We start from the raw sequence: 19,338 nt of genomic DNA, 5'->3' as shown, positions 1-19,338 counted from the left end.
ATAGTAGGTGTGCAAGAAGAGGCAGAAAGGGAGAAAGGAATAGAGAAGGTGTTTGAAGAAATAATGGTAGAAAACTTCCCTAACCTGGTAAAGGAAAAAGTCACACAAATTCAAGAGGCACAAAGAACCCCAAACAAGAAGAGCCCAAACAGACCCTTGCCCAAACACATCATAATTAAAATGCCAAAAATTAAAGACAAAGAATCTTAAAGGCAGCAAGAGAAAAGAGAATTTACCTTCAAAGTAGTTCCCATAAGGCTGACACCTGATTTCTCATCAGAAACTCTCCAGGCCAGAAGGGAATGACATGAAGTAATCAAGGTAATGAAAAGCAAGGATCTGAGACCAAGATTACTATATCCAGCAAGGCTATCTTTCAAAATAAACAGTCAAATAAAGAACTTCCCAGACCGGAAAAAAAAAAAAAAAGGCTAAAGGAGTTCATCACCACCAAGCCAGCATTACAAGAAATGCTAAAGGGATTGCTGTAGGGATTGCTGAGAAGAAGAAACAGAGAGAGAAACCTAACCATACAGAATTAGAATGGTTATAAATAAGTACCTCTCAATAATAACCCTAAATGTAAATGGATTGAATGCTCCAATCAAAAGGTGTAGGGTAGCTGAATGGATACAAAAACGTGACCCAGCTATATGCTGCCTACTAGAAACCCACCTCAAAACAGAAGACACACATGAGATGAAAGTAAAGGGATGGGAAAAAATTTTCCATGCAAATGGAAAAGAAAAAAAAGCTGGAGGAGCAATACTCATATCTGACAAAATAGACTTTAAAAGCATCATGCTAAGCGAAATAAGCCAGTTGGAGAAAGATAAATATCATGTGATCTTACTCATTTGTGGAATATAATGAACAACATAAACTGATGAACAAAATTAGAGCCGGGGGTGGGGGGGATATTCTAGAATATAATAGAAGTAATCCTGTTATTTGCAGATTTTTAATATTTCCTATCACATTTGTGATATATTATGTTAGTACATTTTTGGTAATATTATGCTTAAAATCCTTTTCTTGAAATACTAATGTTTATTGCATGTAATATTATATGTAAGATCATTTTTCTTGAATAATTGGTGTTCATTGCATGTAACATCATATTTAAAATCATTTTTCTTGAGATATTAATGTTTACTGCATTTAACATTATTATATTGAAGATTGTTTTTCTTGAAATATTAAGGTTTATTGCATGTAAAAAATAAAAATTAAAATAATTATATTCTTTGTATATTAAAAACTTAGAGAAGTATCTTTCAACTTTCCTTTATGGGGTAAGACTAGAAAAATATGATTTATTAATTTTTTCTGTCTTGCTTTACATTTTTATCTCACTGTTTAATTTTACTTTGCCTAAAATTGCCTGATGTTTTTCACTCATCTATCTATTTGAACACAGTTAATCACATGTAAATTTTTCCAGGTCTATCTAGTTTAATTGCAATAAGTTCAAAATCTATATGAAGAGGGATAGGCTTTTCAGATTTTACCTCATTTCAACTTGTTTCCTTCTTAGGTTTCTGACTAAAATGAGGGCCTACTCATATAGAGAGCCAGAATCTAATAAGTGTGAATGTTGAAGTACTTGTCTTTGATTCAATCTTTAATCATCTTTGCCTGAATCAGAGTCAGATGATTTCTTATGATGGTTGATGCTGCTTTGGTATTTTAAAAGTCAGAGTCCAGAAAATTAGAAATATGTTAAGACTGGTGATTGGGGTATTTGGTATCCTGAAACACTTTTGTAGTATATCTAGATAATATAGACAGCAGCATAATAAAGCTAATCGTCCTGATGTATATACATGTGGTCATGTCTACATTTCCTAAACAATTAGACAACAATCTTCAATTTAATGAAGTTACTGACTTTATCTTGAATGAAGACAAACTTCCACACTTTTATTTATTTATTTAAAATATATTTTTATTGATTTCAGAGAGGAAGGAGAGGGAGAGGGAAAGAGAGATAGAGATACCAATGATGATAGAGAATCATTGATTGGCTGCCTCCTGCATGCCCCCTACTGGGGGTCAAGACTGCAACCTGGGCATATGTCCTGACCGGGAATTGAACCATGACCTCCTGGTTCATAGGTTTACTCTCAACCACTGAGCACCACCAGCTGGGCCACACTGAATTTTAGATGCATAATACAGTAGACTTTATTTGCTTCATTTTCTCTATCAAGAATGGTAGATGAGGTGATTATCAAAGGAAATTCTGGAAAAAAAGTCTATTGCTGTGGGCAAGCAAGGGGAAATAATAAAGCTTTTCAGCAAAACTATTTACAGAGGCAGTTTTGCAAGTGAGTACCACCCACAATCATTTTTCTCTCTATTTTCCAAGGCACATGGCAAGAAACTGAATAAAATCTTCATTCTTTACCACTTACCCAAGATTGAGCAAGTACCTATTTGTAAAATGACTATACCATTACTGTTTAGAGGAAATATTTCAGTTTATTTTTATAATTGCATTGTGAAAAGGTTTATGTGTCTATTTTTTATATGAACTACCATTTGCTAGAATGTCACAGGCTTTTGAGTACTAACTGGTTATATTATGACTCAGAAGTAGCTTAATTTATTAAGACCATTGAAGAGTAGAAACAATTATATTATTGGCAAATTGTTCCTATTATAGGAAGTAATTTGATTAAAATGCTTTCATTTTGATATTAGGAACAACTCCCAGTCTTAGACAAACTTGGGTGTGCCTTAACCAGTGACATAGGAAAAAATGTTAAATGGGAGAGTTCAGATATAGGACAATAGAAAGATGCCCGGAACAATTTTGTTAATTGCACTGCACAATTTGGATTGCATACTGAGAAACGCCCTTCAGCATAAACCATTTACCAATTATTTTTACAGGCATGCCTAGATTTGCCCTTGTTTCAGCTTTTATATATATTAATGAAGCATTTACAGGTTCTGACGGGTTGATCTTCAACTTACCAAATAAGTAAAGATCCCCCCCCCCCCATTCCTTTAATTATAATTGAAAGATAAAAATCTAAGTTGGATTTACAGGAACTACATAGGGTATTCAAAGGAAAAGTATCAGCTTGACTAGAGAATGCACACACATCATTTATGCCCAGCTCAGAAGGCAAGGCAGTATATCATACAGTACAGAAGAACAGAAATTGTTTAAAAGAAAAATCACTTATACTCTGACCTCTAAAATCCTATGACCTCTAAAATCATACCTATTCTGCCTGAGTGTTCTGGGATGTTTTTCAATTTTTTATTCATAGATACATTCCTGGCAATTCCTGATAAATTGCTTTGGGCTATTATACTTTGTTTTAGAATAAGAAAGTTAGAATTGCAGCTTATTGAGAAGCATGAACATAGGTTCTCAAGACATCAAGAGTAAATCTCTAATCTTTCTCTTCTGGCAGAGGTGGATGTGTCTTTGGCCACTCATTAACCCAGGCATTTGTCTTCTCCACTATAAATACTACAATCTGAGGTTCTCAATTTGTTCTGTCCTAGAACACCTGAGAAAAAAGACATTCCCATTAATTAAGTGAGAATCAGAATCTTGAGAAAGAATCTTGGTATGGTTTTAGAGAGAAAAATAGAAGATGCTGATAACTTCTCTCCAAATTATCCTTTAGAGTCACTAGAGTAGATCTAGATGATGACTAAAGTTCTTCTGGTTCTAAATTCTATGTTTCTTTCTCTACTCCTCCTTCCATACTATTTATACACCTGCTTCTCTATAATGATGGGCCCCAAATTTTCCCCTACAAGAGAGAGAGGACAGGGAGAGGATGAGCGAGATCTAGTATGTTAAGTTACTATGGATCTATTATTTCTATTGTGTCTTAATGTGCAAGAACAGCTATTTTAAAAAAAATTTTTTATAGATTTTTAGAGAGGGAGGGGGAGGGGAGAGAGAGAGAGAAACATCAACGATGAGAGCAAATCATTGATTGGCTGCCTCCTGCACACCTCACACTGGAGATCAAGCCCACAACCTCGGCATGTGCCCCGAATGGGAATCAAACCCTGACCAATGCTCAACCACTGAGCCCTGCCGGCTGGGCTCATATTCTTTATTATTATTTTTTTTAATATATTTTATTGATTTTTTACAGAGAGAAAGGGAGAGAGATAGAGAGTTAGAAACATCGATGAGAGAGAAACATCGATCAGCTGCCTCCTGCACACCTCCTACTAGGGATGTGCCAGCAACCCAGGTACATGCCCTTGACCGGAATCGAACCTGGGACCTTTCAGTCCACAGGCCGAAGCTCTATCCACTGAGCCAAACCGGTTTCGGCTCATATTCTTTTTTATCTTTATTTTTTTTATTGAAATCTAATTGACATACAACAATAGTTTAGTTTCAGGAGTATAATATAATGATTTTATATTTGTATATACTGCAAAATGTTTACCACATAAGTCTAGTTAACATTTGTTACCATATGTAGTTGCAGACTTTTTTTTTCTTGTGGTGAGATAAATTCCATTTCATCATGGTATATGATTCTTTAAATGTATTGTTGAATTAATTTTGCCAGAAATGTCTTTAGGATTATTGCATCTATGTTCATCAGGGATATTAGCCTTTAATTTTCTTTTCTTGCGGTGTCTTGACTAGTTTTGGTATCAGAGTAATACTAATCTTGTAAAATAAGTTTGGAAGTAGTCCCATCACTTCCCTTTTTTGAGAGTTTGAGAAAAATTGGTATTAATTCTTTGAATATTTAGTAGAATTCACTAATGAACCATATTATTTATTTAGCTAGGAGGTAAGATGAGTTCAAATTAAAACTGGGAATTCACCTGCTAGTATGTTGCAAAAAATATGTTAGAAAAATTTGGAATTTCTGTTTTTCAAAACTAAATTAAGAATGAAAGTCTTCTAAAAATATATGGCAATATATGCAGCTACTATAAATGTGGTAGGAAAATATCTGATATTTATTGTTGACAAATTATAGGTACTTTGATGTAATTTGTTGCCTACATTTGGAGAACATACTAAACTTCAGTTAGAGGTTAGTGAAAATAAAGGTGTGATTTTTTTCCCCATTGTTGTTCACAGGCTATCCCCTACCTTTTCCCCTTCCAAAATTGTTATTCCCTAGTCACATTTGAGAAAGCCAGATGTAATCCTGTGTATCACAAGAGACTTAATCTTTGAGGAAAGTGGAGCTGAGTCTTTTCCATATTTAGCCCTTAATGTTTTTCAAGCTTTTAAAATACTTAAGTAGTAGTTGTTAAATGATGATTGTCAATATCTCTTGCATTAAGAACTTGGCTTATAGCCATTGATTTAATGATAGGTTACTGAAGAAATAGATATTTGTAAAAGCCAGTTTTGTCATTTTATTTTAAAGTTAAATCAGAACATATCTGTTAATAGTTATGCGTGCTGTAATTCTGTCTTGACTTTGAGTTGTTATGGATGTGTGTCACATGTTCCGTTGTCATTAAGAGAAAATGTAACTCATGTTGTTGGCCCTGAATCGTCCTTCTGCTTTATGAAACGAGGAGTATTGCTTTGTCAAGTTTGTGTTGTTGTTGTTGTTATGTTTTTTAATCCTCACCTGAGGACACGCTTAGAGAGAGGAAGGGGTGGGGAGAGAGAGACATCCGTCAGTTGCCTTCCATACTGGGGATCAAACCTGTAACCCAGGTGTATGCCCTGACTGGGAATCGAACCATCAACCCTTCAGTGCCCAGTACAGCGTCCAACCAAATGAGCCACTACAGCTGGGCATGTGTAAGTTTATTTTTAATATGTTTTTATTGATTTCAGAAAGGGGAAGGGCGAGGGAGAGATGGAAACATCAGATCAACTGCCTCCTGCACGCCCCCTACTGGGGATCGAGCCTGCAACCAAGGCATGTGCCCTGACTGGGAATTGAACTGTGACCTCCTGGTTCATGGGCCATACCGGCCCCGCTGTTATTAGTGTGGTGTTGTTTTTTTTAATTTACTTTTTATTTTAGTAAATGTATATGAAAAAATGTGTCATTTTAACCACTTAAGTACACAATTCATTGGCATTAATTACAATTCAGTGTTGTGCAACTACTACCACTATCTGTTTCTAAAATTTCTCATCACCACAAACAGAAATTCTGTACTCATTAAGCAGTAACATCCCATTCCCCTCATCCCTGGTAACCTCTAATCTACTTTGTCTATATATAAACTTGTCTTTTCCAGATATTTCATACAAATAGAACAGTATAGTATTTGTCCTTCTGCATCCAGCTTATTTCCCTTAGCATAATATTTTCAGGGTTCATCATGTTGTAGCAGGTATCCGAACTTCATTTTTTATGTCTGAAAATATTCTGTTGTCAGTATATACCATGTTTTGTTTATCTATTCATCTTTTGAAGGACATGTGGATTGTTCCCACGTTTTGGCTATTGTGAGTAATGCTCTTATAAGCATTGACACACAAGTATCTGTTTGAGTTCCTGTTTTTATTTATTTTGGATATATACCTAAAAGTGGAGTTGCTGGGTCATGTGGTAATTCTATTGTTTAACTTTTCAAGGAAGTAATGCAATTATTTTTCCTAAGAGCTTATTATATTTTTGTTATCCTTTCATTAATGTTTCTTAAACACTTAAAAAATTTGTTTTGCTTATTTCCTTGCTTAACTTTTGTTGCTGATTTTTAAGAAATTATTTTGGTCATTCATTTTTTTCTTTTCTTTTCAATTGTTTGTTTTTCAGAGCCAAGTCAGAACTCCATCACAGGGGAACACAGCCAGCTGTTAGGTATAGTATTACTGTGAGGATTGACTCTATAAAGTTTCCCATTTTCTTGTTTATACTAACAGAAATACTCCCTTCCCTAATTCTATTTTCTATCTCCTCCTTTTCTACTTTTCATTCCTCAACTTTTTTTCCTGCTGTTTCTAGTTCCAACTTGGTAAGTTTTAGGTAACTACTTTTGCAGTTGATTGCTAAGTCTCAATTTATTCAGTCTGTTCTAAAAATAATTTTTATACAGATATCAAATTATGTTGTACTAGAGGCCTGGTGCACGAAATTCGTGCAGCTGGGGGGGCGGGGGCGCGGCGGGGTCCCTCAGCCCGGTCTGCGCCCTCTTACAGTCCCAGACCCCTCGCTCCTTACCACTCGGCTCGCTGCTCTCGCTGCGCCTTAGCGCTGCCAGCCATGAGTCAGGCTTTCGGCTGAGCGGCACTCCCCTGTGGGAGCACACTGACCACCAGAGGGCAGCGCCTGCATTAAGTCTCTTCCCCCTGGTGGTCAGTGCACGTCATAGTGACCGGTCGTTATCTGAAACTAATGTAATGTTCCTTGTCATTATACCCCAATAAAAGTAATTTTAACTTAGTCTGTGGTGTTAAAAAATCTGTAAGAATTGGACCTTTCTTGCTCCCCCAAGATACTTTCTAGGGAATTCTTCAGAAATTTTAATTTTTATATTGCATATGACTATCTTTACTTTTTCTGTGAATGAAATTATATTCTACAGGCTGTTCTGGACTTCCTTTTGTTCACTAAGCATTTTTTAAAAAATATATTTTATTGATTTTTTACAGAGAGGAAGGGAGAGGGATAGAGAGTTAGAAACATCGATGAGAGAGAAACATCGATCAGCTGCCTCCTGCACACCCCCCACTGGAGATATGCCCGCAACCAAGGTACATGCCCTTGACCAGAATCGAACCCAGGACCCTTCAGTCCACAGGCCGACACTCTATCCACTGAGCCAAACCGGTCAGGGCAGCATTTTATTTTGGACATCTCATACCAGTACATCTACCTCATTTCTTTGTGGCAGAATACTATTCTATTGTATTCCTATGCTATAATTTTACTCAGCCAGTTGCCTGTTCCTGAGCATTTAAGTAATTTCCAGCTGTTTTACTGTTACAAATTATGTTGCCATGAACATCTTGTACATGTATTCTTGCATTCCTCTTGATATATTTGTAGAATAAATTCCTAGCAGATGAATTCCTTACTCAAAGGGTATGTACACTTTTAAAAAGATACATCAACTTAAACTCCCACCAATAAAGAGAATGGATGCATACTTGGCTCCCTGTCATCAAAAGTAGGTATATCAACCACAAAATTTTTTTCTTAACCTAATCAGTGAAAATGGCATCTCTAGTTTGTATTTGTGCTTCTTTAATTATGAGTAAGTACTTTTAAGTATATTAACAGCCATTTTTTGTGTGTATATCTTTTGGTTTGAGGCTTTTTTCTTTCTTTCTTTTTTTTGGGGGGAGGGTCCTCACTCAAGGATATGTTTTTATTGAGTTTTAGAGAGATGAAGGGAGAGAGACAGACAGAGAGAGAGACACTGATGTGAGGGAGAAACCATTCATTGTCTCTCAGACTGGGCCCTGACTAGGGATTGAACCCAAGTCTAGGTATGTGCCCTGACTGGGAATCAAACCCATGACCTTTTGGTGTATGGGATGGTGCTCCCACTAACTGGGGCACCCAGCCAGGGCAGTTTGAGGTTTATTTTGATTTGTATGTTGCTGAACTTTTAGCTGTTTGAATATGTGCAAAGCAGCTGTGAAAAATGGAAGCTGTCAAAATGTTTGAAGTAGGGAAAGTACTTGTTTGCTTATTAAAGGTTCAGAGTATTTGCTAAAGAAACTGAAATACTTCTTGTCTTCTCTTTCAAGGTTAAGGACATAAGTTTCTGGTCTTCTCATTCCTTTAGATTAGTTTATGTGCTGGAGCAGTACATGGTACCCTTGGCACTAATTAGATATTTGTCAAGTAAATGATTTGACTTAAACATAGCTAGAAATCTGATCACCAAGGTGTTATAGCCTCGTGATATTGGGGCTGTCACCATTCCTTTTTTTATATTAGTTTATTTAAACTGTTCCAAATTAGTCTTCTCTATATAATAATTTTATATTTGGATCAGGAATGGTTAAGATTTCATCAAAAGATTTTTGTCATATCATGAAAAGCATATTTCCCCCTAAATGATTAAATTGTTCCTGTTTCTGAACATGACTGGCAGGTGGAGAAGTTTGAGAGTAGTTCATCATCTGTCCAGGAACAGGTGGTAGTGGAGGTAGGGGAGGACTTAGCTAATGAAATGTGCAGTAGGGGGGTTGGCACTGTTCAGTGTTACTAAACTGGATTTTGTTTCCACTTAGGCACTTGTAGTAAAAGATAGCAGACTAATTATAGGGAAAAAGAAATAGTATGTGATTGTGAAGGAAAGGTTTTCTTAATCAGTATTAGCCAAAAACCCTAATAATGTTGCAGAGAGAGTTCTCCAGGCATTTGGCAACCCACAATTGCATTCAATTTTAAACAAATCTGGGAATTTATCCAGAGTCTTCTGGCCAGATTCTCAAGTAAGTACATCCTGCTTGCTATCCCGGGTTGTCTCTCCCAGGTTCATTAGGTCAGATTGTATTTCCTTTTTTCTCATGCTCTGGCTAACCACCATCTTCTGTTTCTCATCTCTATCTTTGTCTTAGCTACAGCCTCAAAATCCTTAAAAAGACTGGTTTATTAAAAAATACATATTGTTTGCAAAAAAGTGAAAGTTGATTTTTTTGTTATATTTTCCAATTATAGTTCTCAGAAAAGGCATTGGTAGCTTGAATTCAAATCTTGCCAGCTCTCTATAAAAACCTCATTTAGGATAATTTGGCCTAGTAGGTGAAAAACTGTTCATTATTTGCTTTGCCTACCCGCTGAATGGAATTTATCATAGCATTTTCCAGGCCTTCTAAATGTTTTTTCTGTCAGCAGGGTGCAGTTCTTTCAAGGTACCTACTGTTCCCAGTGACTCATCAGAGCTCTTGCAAAACTCAGGGTCAGGCTGAGGAGACACATGAAAGGGTGAAACTGCGGTTGTGATAGAGAATCAAGCTTTATGCTTATGATTTATGACCTCTCTCTGTCTCTCTCAGTGTGTGTGTGTGTGTAATTTTCAATTTAAAAAATTTTAGAAAGCAAGCAAGCAAATGAGCAGTGGGCCTTAGCACTCTTAAACATTTTACCAGATATTCCAGGAAAAATAATTCCACTCTTCTACAGTTTCTCTCAAGGAATAGAAGAACAAGTAAACACTCCCAACTCAGTTTGAGGCGTGCCTTACCTTGATACCAAAACTTAGCAGTGACAGTATGAGAAAAGTGTAGTCCAGTTTTACTTATGAACACAAATATAAATATCCTAAACAAAATATTGGCATCTGAATCAAGCAATATATTTAAAAATTGTCCCTGTTGACCAGGTTGTGTTTCTAGTAGAAGACATGGTTGGTTTATTATTAAAAGTCAATATATTAACAGTATGTTAACAGATTAGAGGAGAAATATCATCTCATCTTAATAGATACAGAAAAAACATTTGATTTGAAACATGATTCCAATATTTAAATTTATGAGTGCATAATGATACTTTAAAAACCTTATTGATCTCCAGTGGAATATCTTAGTGAACCAATCATTATTCTGAGAATTGGTCAATAAAGGGTAAAAGGGAAGTATTTCCTTGCCTTTATACCAATGGATAACCAAATAGGATAGTAGAAGGAATGTCTTTTTATAAAATTATTTCAGCCTGGCCAGAGTGGCTCAGTTGGTTGAGTATCATCCCGTGCACTGAAAGGTTGCTGGTTTGATTCACAGTCAGGGCACATACCTGGGTTGTGGGTTCAGTCCCCTGTTGGGGCAGGTATGGAAGACAACTGATCAATCTCTCTTTCTCTCTCTCTCCCCCTCCCTCCCCCTCCCCCTCCCTCTCCCCCTCCCTCTCTCTCTCTCCCTTCCTCTCTCTAAGTATGTCCTCAGGTAAGGATTTTTAAAAAAGTATTTCAGCTAATAAATAAAAGAATAATATATTCAAAATATCACCATTTTTAATTCCTCATAAATTTATGGATCTAGGCATTTAATCATCAATAGTTGCTAGTATCTCAAAAAGAAAGACAACCAGATAACATGTACTCCTCATAGAAGACCAAAATACCACCTGAGTTTTTCTCCCTCTTTCCACCTAAAAATACTAAATGTGGTTAATCCTCTACCAACTATTAATTTATAGGAAATACCCCCCAAAAATGTTAAACATCATTACATGGATGCCATCATCAAAATTCAGACATCACAAACTACTAAACAAAGGACATAGTTTCTTCAACAAATAAATTGCAAAAAAAGAGAGAGAAAGCTAAAAAAAAAAAAGGCTTAAGAGAGATAGTAAGCAATCATACTGTGTGCCTCTTATTTGGCTACTGATTTAAACAAACACTAAAATAAAAAACATAATGAGGGGTTCATATCCAGAATTTATAAAGAATTTATACAACTTAACACCAAAAAATCAATCCATTAAAAAATGTGTAAAGGACCTGAATAGACACTTCTCCAAAGAGGGCATACAGATGGCCAATAGACATATGAAAAGATGCTCAGTGTCACTAAAGCATCAGAAATACAAATTAAAACCACAATGAGATATCACCTTACACCTGTTGGAATGGCTAACATGAATAAATGAACAAACAACAAATGTTGGTGAGGATGTGCAGAAAAGACAATCCTCGTGCAGTATTGGTGAGATTGCAAATTGGTGCGACTACTATGGAAAACAGTATGGAGGGTCCTCAAAACATTAAAAATGGAACTGTCTGTGACCCAGCAATTCCACTTCTGGGTATACATTTTGAAGAAATCCAAACCCCTAATTCGAAAGGATAGATGTACCCCCTATGTTCATTGCAACATTATTTAAAATAGTGAAAGTTGGAAGCAACCCAAGTGCCCATCAATAGTTAAGTGGAAAAAAAAGCTGTGGTACATATATTTACAATAGAATATTACTCGGCCACAAAAAAGAATAAAGTCTAACCATTTTTGATAACATGGATGGACATAGAGGGTATTATGCTGAGTGAAATAAGTCAGAGAAAGATAAATACCATATGATTTCACTTACTGTGGAATCTAAAGAATAAAGTAAATGAACAAATAGAACAGAAATAGACTCATAGATACATAGAACAAACTGAGGGTTGCCAGATGGAAGAGTGGTTGGGGGGCTGGGTGAAAAGGTGAAGGGATTAACTAGTTACAAAACAGTCATGGGGATATAAAGTACAACATAGGGAATATATATCTATATATATAAAAGGCTAAGTGCCCTACCTGGTTTAGCTCAGTTGATAGAGCATCGACCTGTGGACTGAAATGCCCCAGGTTCGATTCCAGTCAAGGGCTCATGCCCGGGTTTGCAGGCTTGATCCCCAGTTGGGGGTGTGCAGGAGGCAGCCAATCAATGATTCTCTCTCATCATTGATGTTTCTATCTCTCCCTCTGCCTTCCTCTCTGAAATCAATGGAAAAAAAAAAGGCTACGTGTCCATCCAATTGGTAGCTATGATGTGCACTGACCACCAGGGGGCATCTGCTCAATGCAGGAGCTGCCACGACGGGCACTGGCCATTTAAAAAGAAACACACTGTGGACCTGGCATCAACAAACCAACACTCGGCTTCCCCCAAGTGGGACACAGGCCCCGCCATCACCCTGGAGCGACACCCCACCAAATCGCAGCCAACGCTGCCAAGACCCCATGGCACAAAATGTGGCCCACAGCCCAGCTTAGCCCAGAAACGGTCACTGTGGGCGCCGGGTAATGACGTCACATAGCAATGCCTGGCTTCCTCTCCCTAGTGATGAGCCTCCTTGGAGTTTCTTCAGCCCAGGAACACAACTTGCTTTAAGGCCAGGTGCAAACATTTCACAGTTTAACCAAATGTTTGTGAAGCATTTTCATGTGCCTCATCTCATTTGATTCTCACAGAAGTCCTAGAGTAGGTAGATAGGAGACTCAGTAGAATCCTCTTTTCATTAGCTGGAAAACAGAGATTTAGAAAGTTTAGAAACCTGACTGAAAAGAATTAAGAAATGGTAGAACTTGAAAATGACATCAGGTTTTCTCACTGCACAGAATATAGTCAAACACTGCTGCAGTTAAATATTTTACCCTTTGTTCTCCCTGCATGATCTACAATAATAATCTGCTTCATGTTGATACTTACTGCTGTGTTGCTGACAATTACCTGAAAGAGAAGTTGGGGTGCTTCACTGGGCTGGAAAAAGTTTAGCTAAGTTTATACTGTATATATAAAGCTCTCGCTGGAGCCAGTCACACGTGTGTTTCCACCTGTCATTGTCGGTCATGAATTTGGTTGACACTTCTATTATAGGGAAAGGGCGAATAGTGATATTAAAATATTCTAATTAATTTCCTTTCAGTGTGCACAAATCCGTGCACTGGGACACTAGTAGTCAATAATCCTATATAATTGCAAATTGTCCCTGAGGAGTTTGACCAACTGAGAGTTCGATCGCTTGCTATGGTGTGTGCTGACCACCAGGGGGTGGCGCAGAACGAAGGAAGGCCCCGGCTGGCAGCTGGCAGCCAGGAAAGGAAGGCCCCAATTGGCCCTGATGGCCGGCCAGTCCTCGGGACCCTACCCATGCACTAATTTCATGCAGCGGGCCTCTAGTATGGTAATAACTGTGTATGGTACCAGGTGGGTATTAGAAATATCAGGGGAACACTTTGACAGTATGTGATTATCTAATCACTATGCTGTCCACCTGAAACTAATTCAAAACAATATTGACTATAAACTGGAATTGAAAAATAAGATTTAAAATAATCAAAAACATAATTTATAGCATTTGAGATAATCTTTTTTTAAAAATATATTTTATTGATTTTTTACAGAGAGGAAGGGAGAGAGATAGAGAGTCAGAAACATCGACGAGAGAGAAACATCAATCAGCTGCCCCCTGCACATCTCCCACTGGGGACATGCCCACAACCCAGGCACATGCCCTTGACCGGAATCGAACCTGGGACCCTTCAGTCCGCAGGCCGACGCTCTATCCACTGAGCCAAACCGGTTTCGGCCATTTGAGATAATCTTTCATGTTCATATAGTCACATAATTCAAGCCCAAGCCTGTGCCAAGGGAAATTAAGTACATTTACTGTTCTCCTGCCTAGCTCAGACCAGCAAAAGGCTATTTAACAAGATCAGGCAGATAAGAATCTGAGACTCACTTTAAGGCCAAACTGTAATGTAAGTAGTAACTGACAAAAGCAACATTATAGAAGTAATAGCACCACAAAACTAAAGTTTTTTATAAAGAACAGGACATTCTATTTGAAAAAAAAATGTATACGATAAAAAATGGAAATCCGAAGTCTTCGGTAGAACCAATGGCATTCCTATCAGTTTTCATTTAAATCAGCGATTGCCAACCAGTGGTCCTGTGAGGTCTGAAAGGTTGGCAACCACTGGTTTAAGGAAACCTTTGGAGCAGCAGTCGCCAATCAGTGGTCCATGAGGTCCGTAAGGTTGGCAACCGCTGATTTAAATTGTACAAAGAAACACCCAGCAGTGAGTTGCACAGTAATATCAGCATTATTTGACTAGTAAAATGAGAAAAAAACACATAATAGTGATTCTATGGGCTGTTTAATTCAGGCATAACAGGCCAGTCTCAGTAGGTATCCTCCAGACCTGTGTGTTGCAAACAATGAAAACACATCCTGCATATCAGATATTTACATTACGATTCATAACAGTAGCAAAATTACAGTTATGAAGTAACAACGAAAATAATTTTATGGTTGGGGGTCACCACAACATGAGGAACTGTATAAAAGGGTTGTGGCATTAGGAAGATTGAGAACCACTGCTCCAGAGGAATCTTAGAATTGTGGATAATCCTAAACAGCCTCCCCATATGGATTCGGTTCTTCGTTTTTGCAGAGTAAGGTTATCTGCTGTTCAGACTTTAGAACTCTCATTCCATTTTAAATTTCCTGGGGTCAACACTAGTTACCCAGACTTCTGAAGGCTGCACATCTATCTGAAGCAGCATTTCTTACCAAGAATTGATCAGTGCCTTTCATTATAACCACTCCTGATTTTATGCTTGATTGATTTTATGCCTGTCAGTTAATCACTTCTAACAAGAGCTTTGTTCCTTGCCTAATTGACCAGGAGCTCTATGGGACCCTCCCATTCTACAACCATACAAGTAGGCCTTTGGTGGGATAATCTTGGAGGCATCGTGGGTCTCATAAATGCAGACAAAGGGACATTCTTCCATCCCTAAAATTTAAGCAAGCAAGCAAATGGGAGTTCGGCCAGAAACAGTGAGGACCAGAATGTCTGAAAGTCAAGTTGGTTATACTTGAAACTTGAGACGAGAATGGCTCCAAACGTTGATGTGCCAGGACTGTAGCAAGGGGAGCCAGAGCTGCTAGGAGGTGGCTTGGACCAGCAGGCAGCAGGATGGGCAGGAATGTTCTGAGGCCATATTTTTATAGCAACACTATTGTAAGCCTATTGAGCAGCAGGGAAAGAGGATGCTGAAGCTGGGACTCCTGCTCCTGTAACCCTCAAGAGGGTTGAAGTAGTCCTGAGTCTTGGATACAAAATTATTAAATGGCAAATCAATGAAGGATGCAATAAGGAAGATGAGCATACTCAGGAATGAAAGACTGTAGAGGAAAGGAAAACAAATGGAACTTCTAAAGAGAAAATAGATAGCTATTGGTATATAACAAATGGAGAGTAGATTAGAAATAAACATTAGAAACAACTGAAGAGTGTTTATGAACAAAAAGAAAACCACACTTAGATATATCTTTTTTTAAAATATATTTTGTTGATTTTTTACAGAGAAGAAGGGAGAGGGATAGAGAGTTAGAAACATCGATGAGAGAGAGCGACCAGCTGCCTCCTGCACGCCCCCCCAGTGGGGATGTGCCCGCAACCAAGGTACATGCCCTTGACCGGAATCGAACCTGGGACCCTTGAGTCTGCAGGTGGCGCTCTATCCACTGAGCCAAACCGGTTCAGCAGAAAACCACACTTAGATATATCTTAATGAAAACTGCACAGCACCTAAGAAAGATCTTGAAAGCTGCCACAGAGAAAAGACACTATCAGAGAACAACAGAATGACAGAAGTATTTTCAATAGCAAAACATAACAAATAATGTTTTAAAGTGTTAACAAAATTATCCTAGAATTATGCTTAGCAAGACACTCAGGAAGAAAGACAGAATACAGGCAATTATAGGTAAATAAAAGCTGAGGACATTTTTTACCATAAGACTTGCTTTAAACTAGTGGTTTTCAACTAGGGATAATTTTGGCCCTAACCGGTTTGGCTCAGTGGATAGAGCGCCGGCCTGCGGACTGAAGGGATAATTTTGCCTCCTAAGTGATACTTGGAAATAGAGACATTTTATTTTTGCTACTGAGATTATGTAACATTTAACATCTACTTAGTAGAGGCCAGGGATGCTCTTAAACACCCTATACTGTATTGGACAGTTACCCCACGACAAATAATTATTTGGTTCAAAATTTCATGGTGCTGAGTTTGAGGAACCCTCCTCTAAAGGAATTCTAAAGATCCCAGAGGACTGGTGTTCTGAAATGCAACAAAGAATATTGAACAAATGAAATGGTGAACATGGCCCTTGGCCCAAGTCAATATTTTCTCTATGTAATGATGTTAGTGTCTTATTTGTTGAGTAAAAAAAAATAGACTACTGGAAATATTGGACAATAATATTATGTGAGTCCAGAGGAGAGAGTTTGAACTGAAGCATTTGAAAGTCTTTGTTGTTTGGGAAGATGACAAGCCATTGTTTAATTTACTTAACAGTTTTTTAAAGTAAAATATGTGGTAAAATTTCAAGAGTAATTATGAAAAGAATAGAAATAGAGTGTGAAAACTCCAAGATAGGATAGAGGAAAAAATGGATTAAGGAAAAACAAACCAAAAAATCCAGAGAAAGAAAATGAGAATGAATCCAGTCCAAATATATCAGTCTCTGAAGTTGATGGACTAAACTTGACAATTATTAAAAAGACATTGTCAGATTTTTTAAAATACAACTATTTTCTGTGTACAAGAGATCTGCCTAAAGCAGAAAACCCAAAGACAGCTAGTATAGTTACCATTATCTTTTTCTTTCTATTGTCTTAGGATTTATTCTGCTGTCTTTCTAGCTTCCTGAAATAGGGTCTTAGCTCATATAATTTTTGTTCTTCTTACTACTTTTGCTGGATCCTACAGGTTTTAATAAGTAGTGTTTTCATTGTCACTCAATTTTTAAGTATTTTAATCTTTGACCCTTGAATTGTTTAGCAGTATTTTTTTATTTCTAAACTTGCAAAGATTTTAAAATGTATACTTTTATAATTAAATTTTTATTAAATTGTTTTTATTGATCAAGATCATGGACTATATTATACCTGTTTGAAATTTATGCAGTCTTTAAGATCTAGTACATAGCTTGTAATAAATTTTCCATGTATGTTTAATAAAATTTATATTCTCTAATTTTGGATGTAGAACTCCTAATGTCCATTAGATGAACTCTATTATTATTCAAATCTCTTTAACTTTGCTTATTTTGTTTGCTTTATCTGTTATTGAGAGAAACATATTAAAAATCTCTGTGTGTGTCGGTAAATTTGTCAATTTCTTGCTATAGTTCAATCCATTTTTGCCTCAAATATTTGAGGCATGAATGAGTGGGTGAGTGGGTGGATGGATGGATGGAGTAGGCAGCTTTTTTATTGGTAGCCAATGCTCCTTTCTTCCTGGTATTCATGCCCTTGTATAATCCTTTGCACTTGGAGTGAAGACTGGACTTAATGACTCCTTCTAATTAATAGAATATGGCAAAAGCGATGTTACTTTTGTAATGAGATTACAAAAAGGCTGGGACATCAGTCTTGCACTCTCTCTGGCTCTCTTTGGTGGCTTGCTTTGAGGGAATCTAGCTGCCATGTTGTAAGCTGTCCTTTGGAAAGGCCCACATGGCAAGGAATGGAGGCTTTTGGCCAAAAAGCCTGAAAAGAACTGAGTCCTGCCAGCAACGATGTAAGGTTGGAAGTGGATCTTCCCAAGGCCTTCAAATGAGACCACAGTCCTGGGCAGACCCTTGATTGGTGCCTTACTGAAGCTGAGGGCCCAGCTAAACCATCCCCATATTTCTAGCTCATAGATACTGAGATAAGTTGTGTTGTTTAAGCCACTAAGTTTGGGAGTAATTTGTTACACGGAAAGAGATAACTATAAACAATAGATGCCCTAGTCAGTTTGGCTCAGTGGATAGAGCATCAACCCGTGGACTGAAGGGTTGCGGGTTCAATTCTGATAAAGGGCACCCACCTTGGTTGCAGGCTCCATCCCTGGCCCTGGTCAGGGCTCATGCAGGAGGCAACTAATCAATGTGTCTCTCTCACATAGATGTTTCTCTCCCTCTGTCTCCCTTTCCCTTCCACTCTCTCTAAAAATCAGTGGAAAAAGTATCCTCATGTAAGGATTAACAAAAATAAATAATAAATAAAATTACTAAGACAAGTTTGTTTTATGTTTAAAAAGCAACAACATGCCCTAGCCGGTTTGGATTAGTGGATAGAGCATCGGCCTGTGGGTCCTGGGTTCAATTTCGGTCAAGGGCACATGCCCGTGTTACAGGCTCAATCCCCAGTCGGGGGCGTGCAGGAGGCAGCCAATCAATGATTCTCTCTCATCATTAATGCTTCTATCTCTCCCTCTCCTTTTCTCTCTGAAATCAATAAAAATATATTTAAAAGTAGAAAGCAACAACAATAGATGTATGTTCAAAATTGTTATATTTTCTTGGTGAATTAAGCCTTTTGTTACGTGGCTACCTTCTCACCCCTACTAAAGTTTTTCTCTTAAAGAAAAATTGATCTGATAATAAAATTACATTAGGTTTCATTTGGTTAGTATTTGCCTGAAATATCTCTGTTCATTGCTTTCAATCCTTGCATAACCTTGTATTATGTCTCTTGTAAACCATATATGCCTGGATTTTGTTTTATCCATTCTGTCAATCTTTGTTTTAAATAGTGAATTTAGTCTATTTGCATTGTTATAATTATTGGTACTATTGATATATATGAACCGTTCTGTTATCCTAAATTATTATTTCCGTTTTTCCCACTTTTTTCTACTTCTTTTTAAATCTTTTCTTACAAAAAACAAACAAAAACCAACATCTACTTAAATTACTCCTGTCCCATAAATAAAGGAAATAACAGCACACTCTCATATCACTCTCTCCCTGGTCCTAACCCCCATCCATCATGTTTTATTATCTAGAATAGTTCAATGGGAAAAGGACGGACTATGCAATAAATAGATTTGGGAGAACTATCCTTTGCTAACTACATTGTCTGGCTTCTTCCTATCTTTCTAACTATTCTCTCCATTCCTGTCTACTTGA

At 37.3% G+C, this 19,338-nt stretch overlaps 1 protein-coding gene across 3 annotated transcripts in view; it reads left to right on the top strand.

The window, feature by feature from the left end:
* SLC12A6 (solute carrier family 12 member 6) overlaps positions 1–19,338 on the top strand; it is a 93,036-nt gene that overhangs the window by 40,567 nt on the left and 33,131 nt on the right. For 2 of the 3 annotated variants that reach the window (XM_059705696.1, XM_059705716.1), the window contains exon 2: positions 6,741–6,785. The exons of the other annotated variant lie outside the window; for it this stretch is intronic. In XM_059705696.1, the coding sequence (XP_059561679.1) occupies positions 6,741–6,785 (45 nt within the window). The remainder of the gene's footprint in view (positions 1–6,740; positions 6,786–19,338) is intronic. 3 annotated transcript variants of the gene reach the window in all.

The sequence above is a fragment of the Myotis daubentonii genome, chromosome 1, assembly GCF_963259705.1.
Source record: "Myotis daubentonii chromosome 1, mMyoDau2.1, whole genome shotgun sequence".
NCBI classification, from domain to species: Eukaryota; Metazoa; Chordata; class Mammalia; order Chiroptera; family Vespertilionidae; genus Myotis; species Myotis daubentonii.
This window is presented reverse-complemented; position numbering and strand designations above follow the sequence as displayed.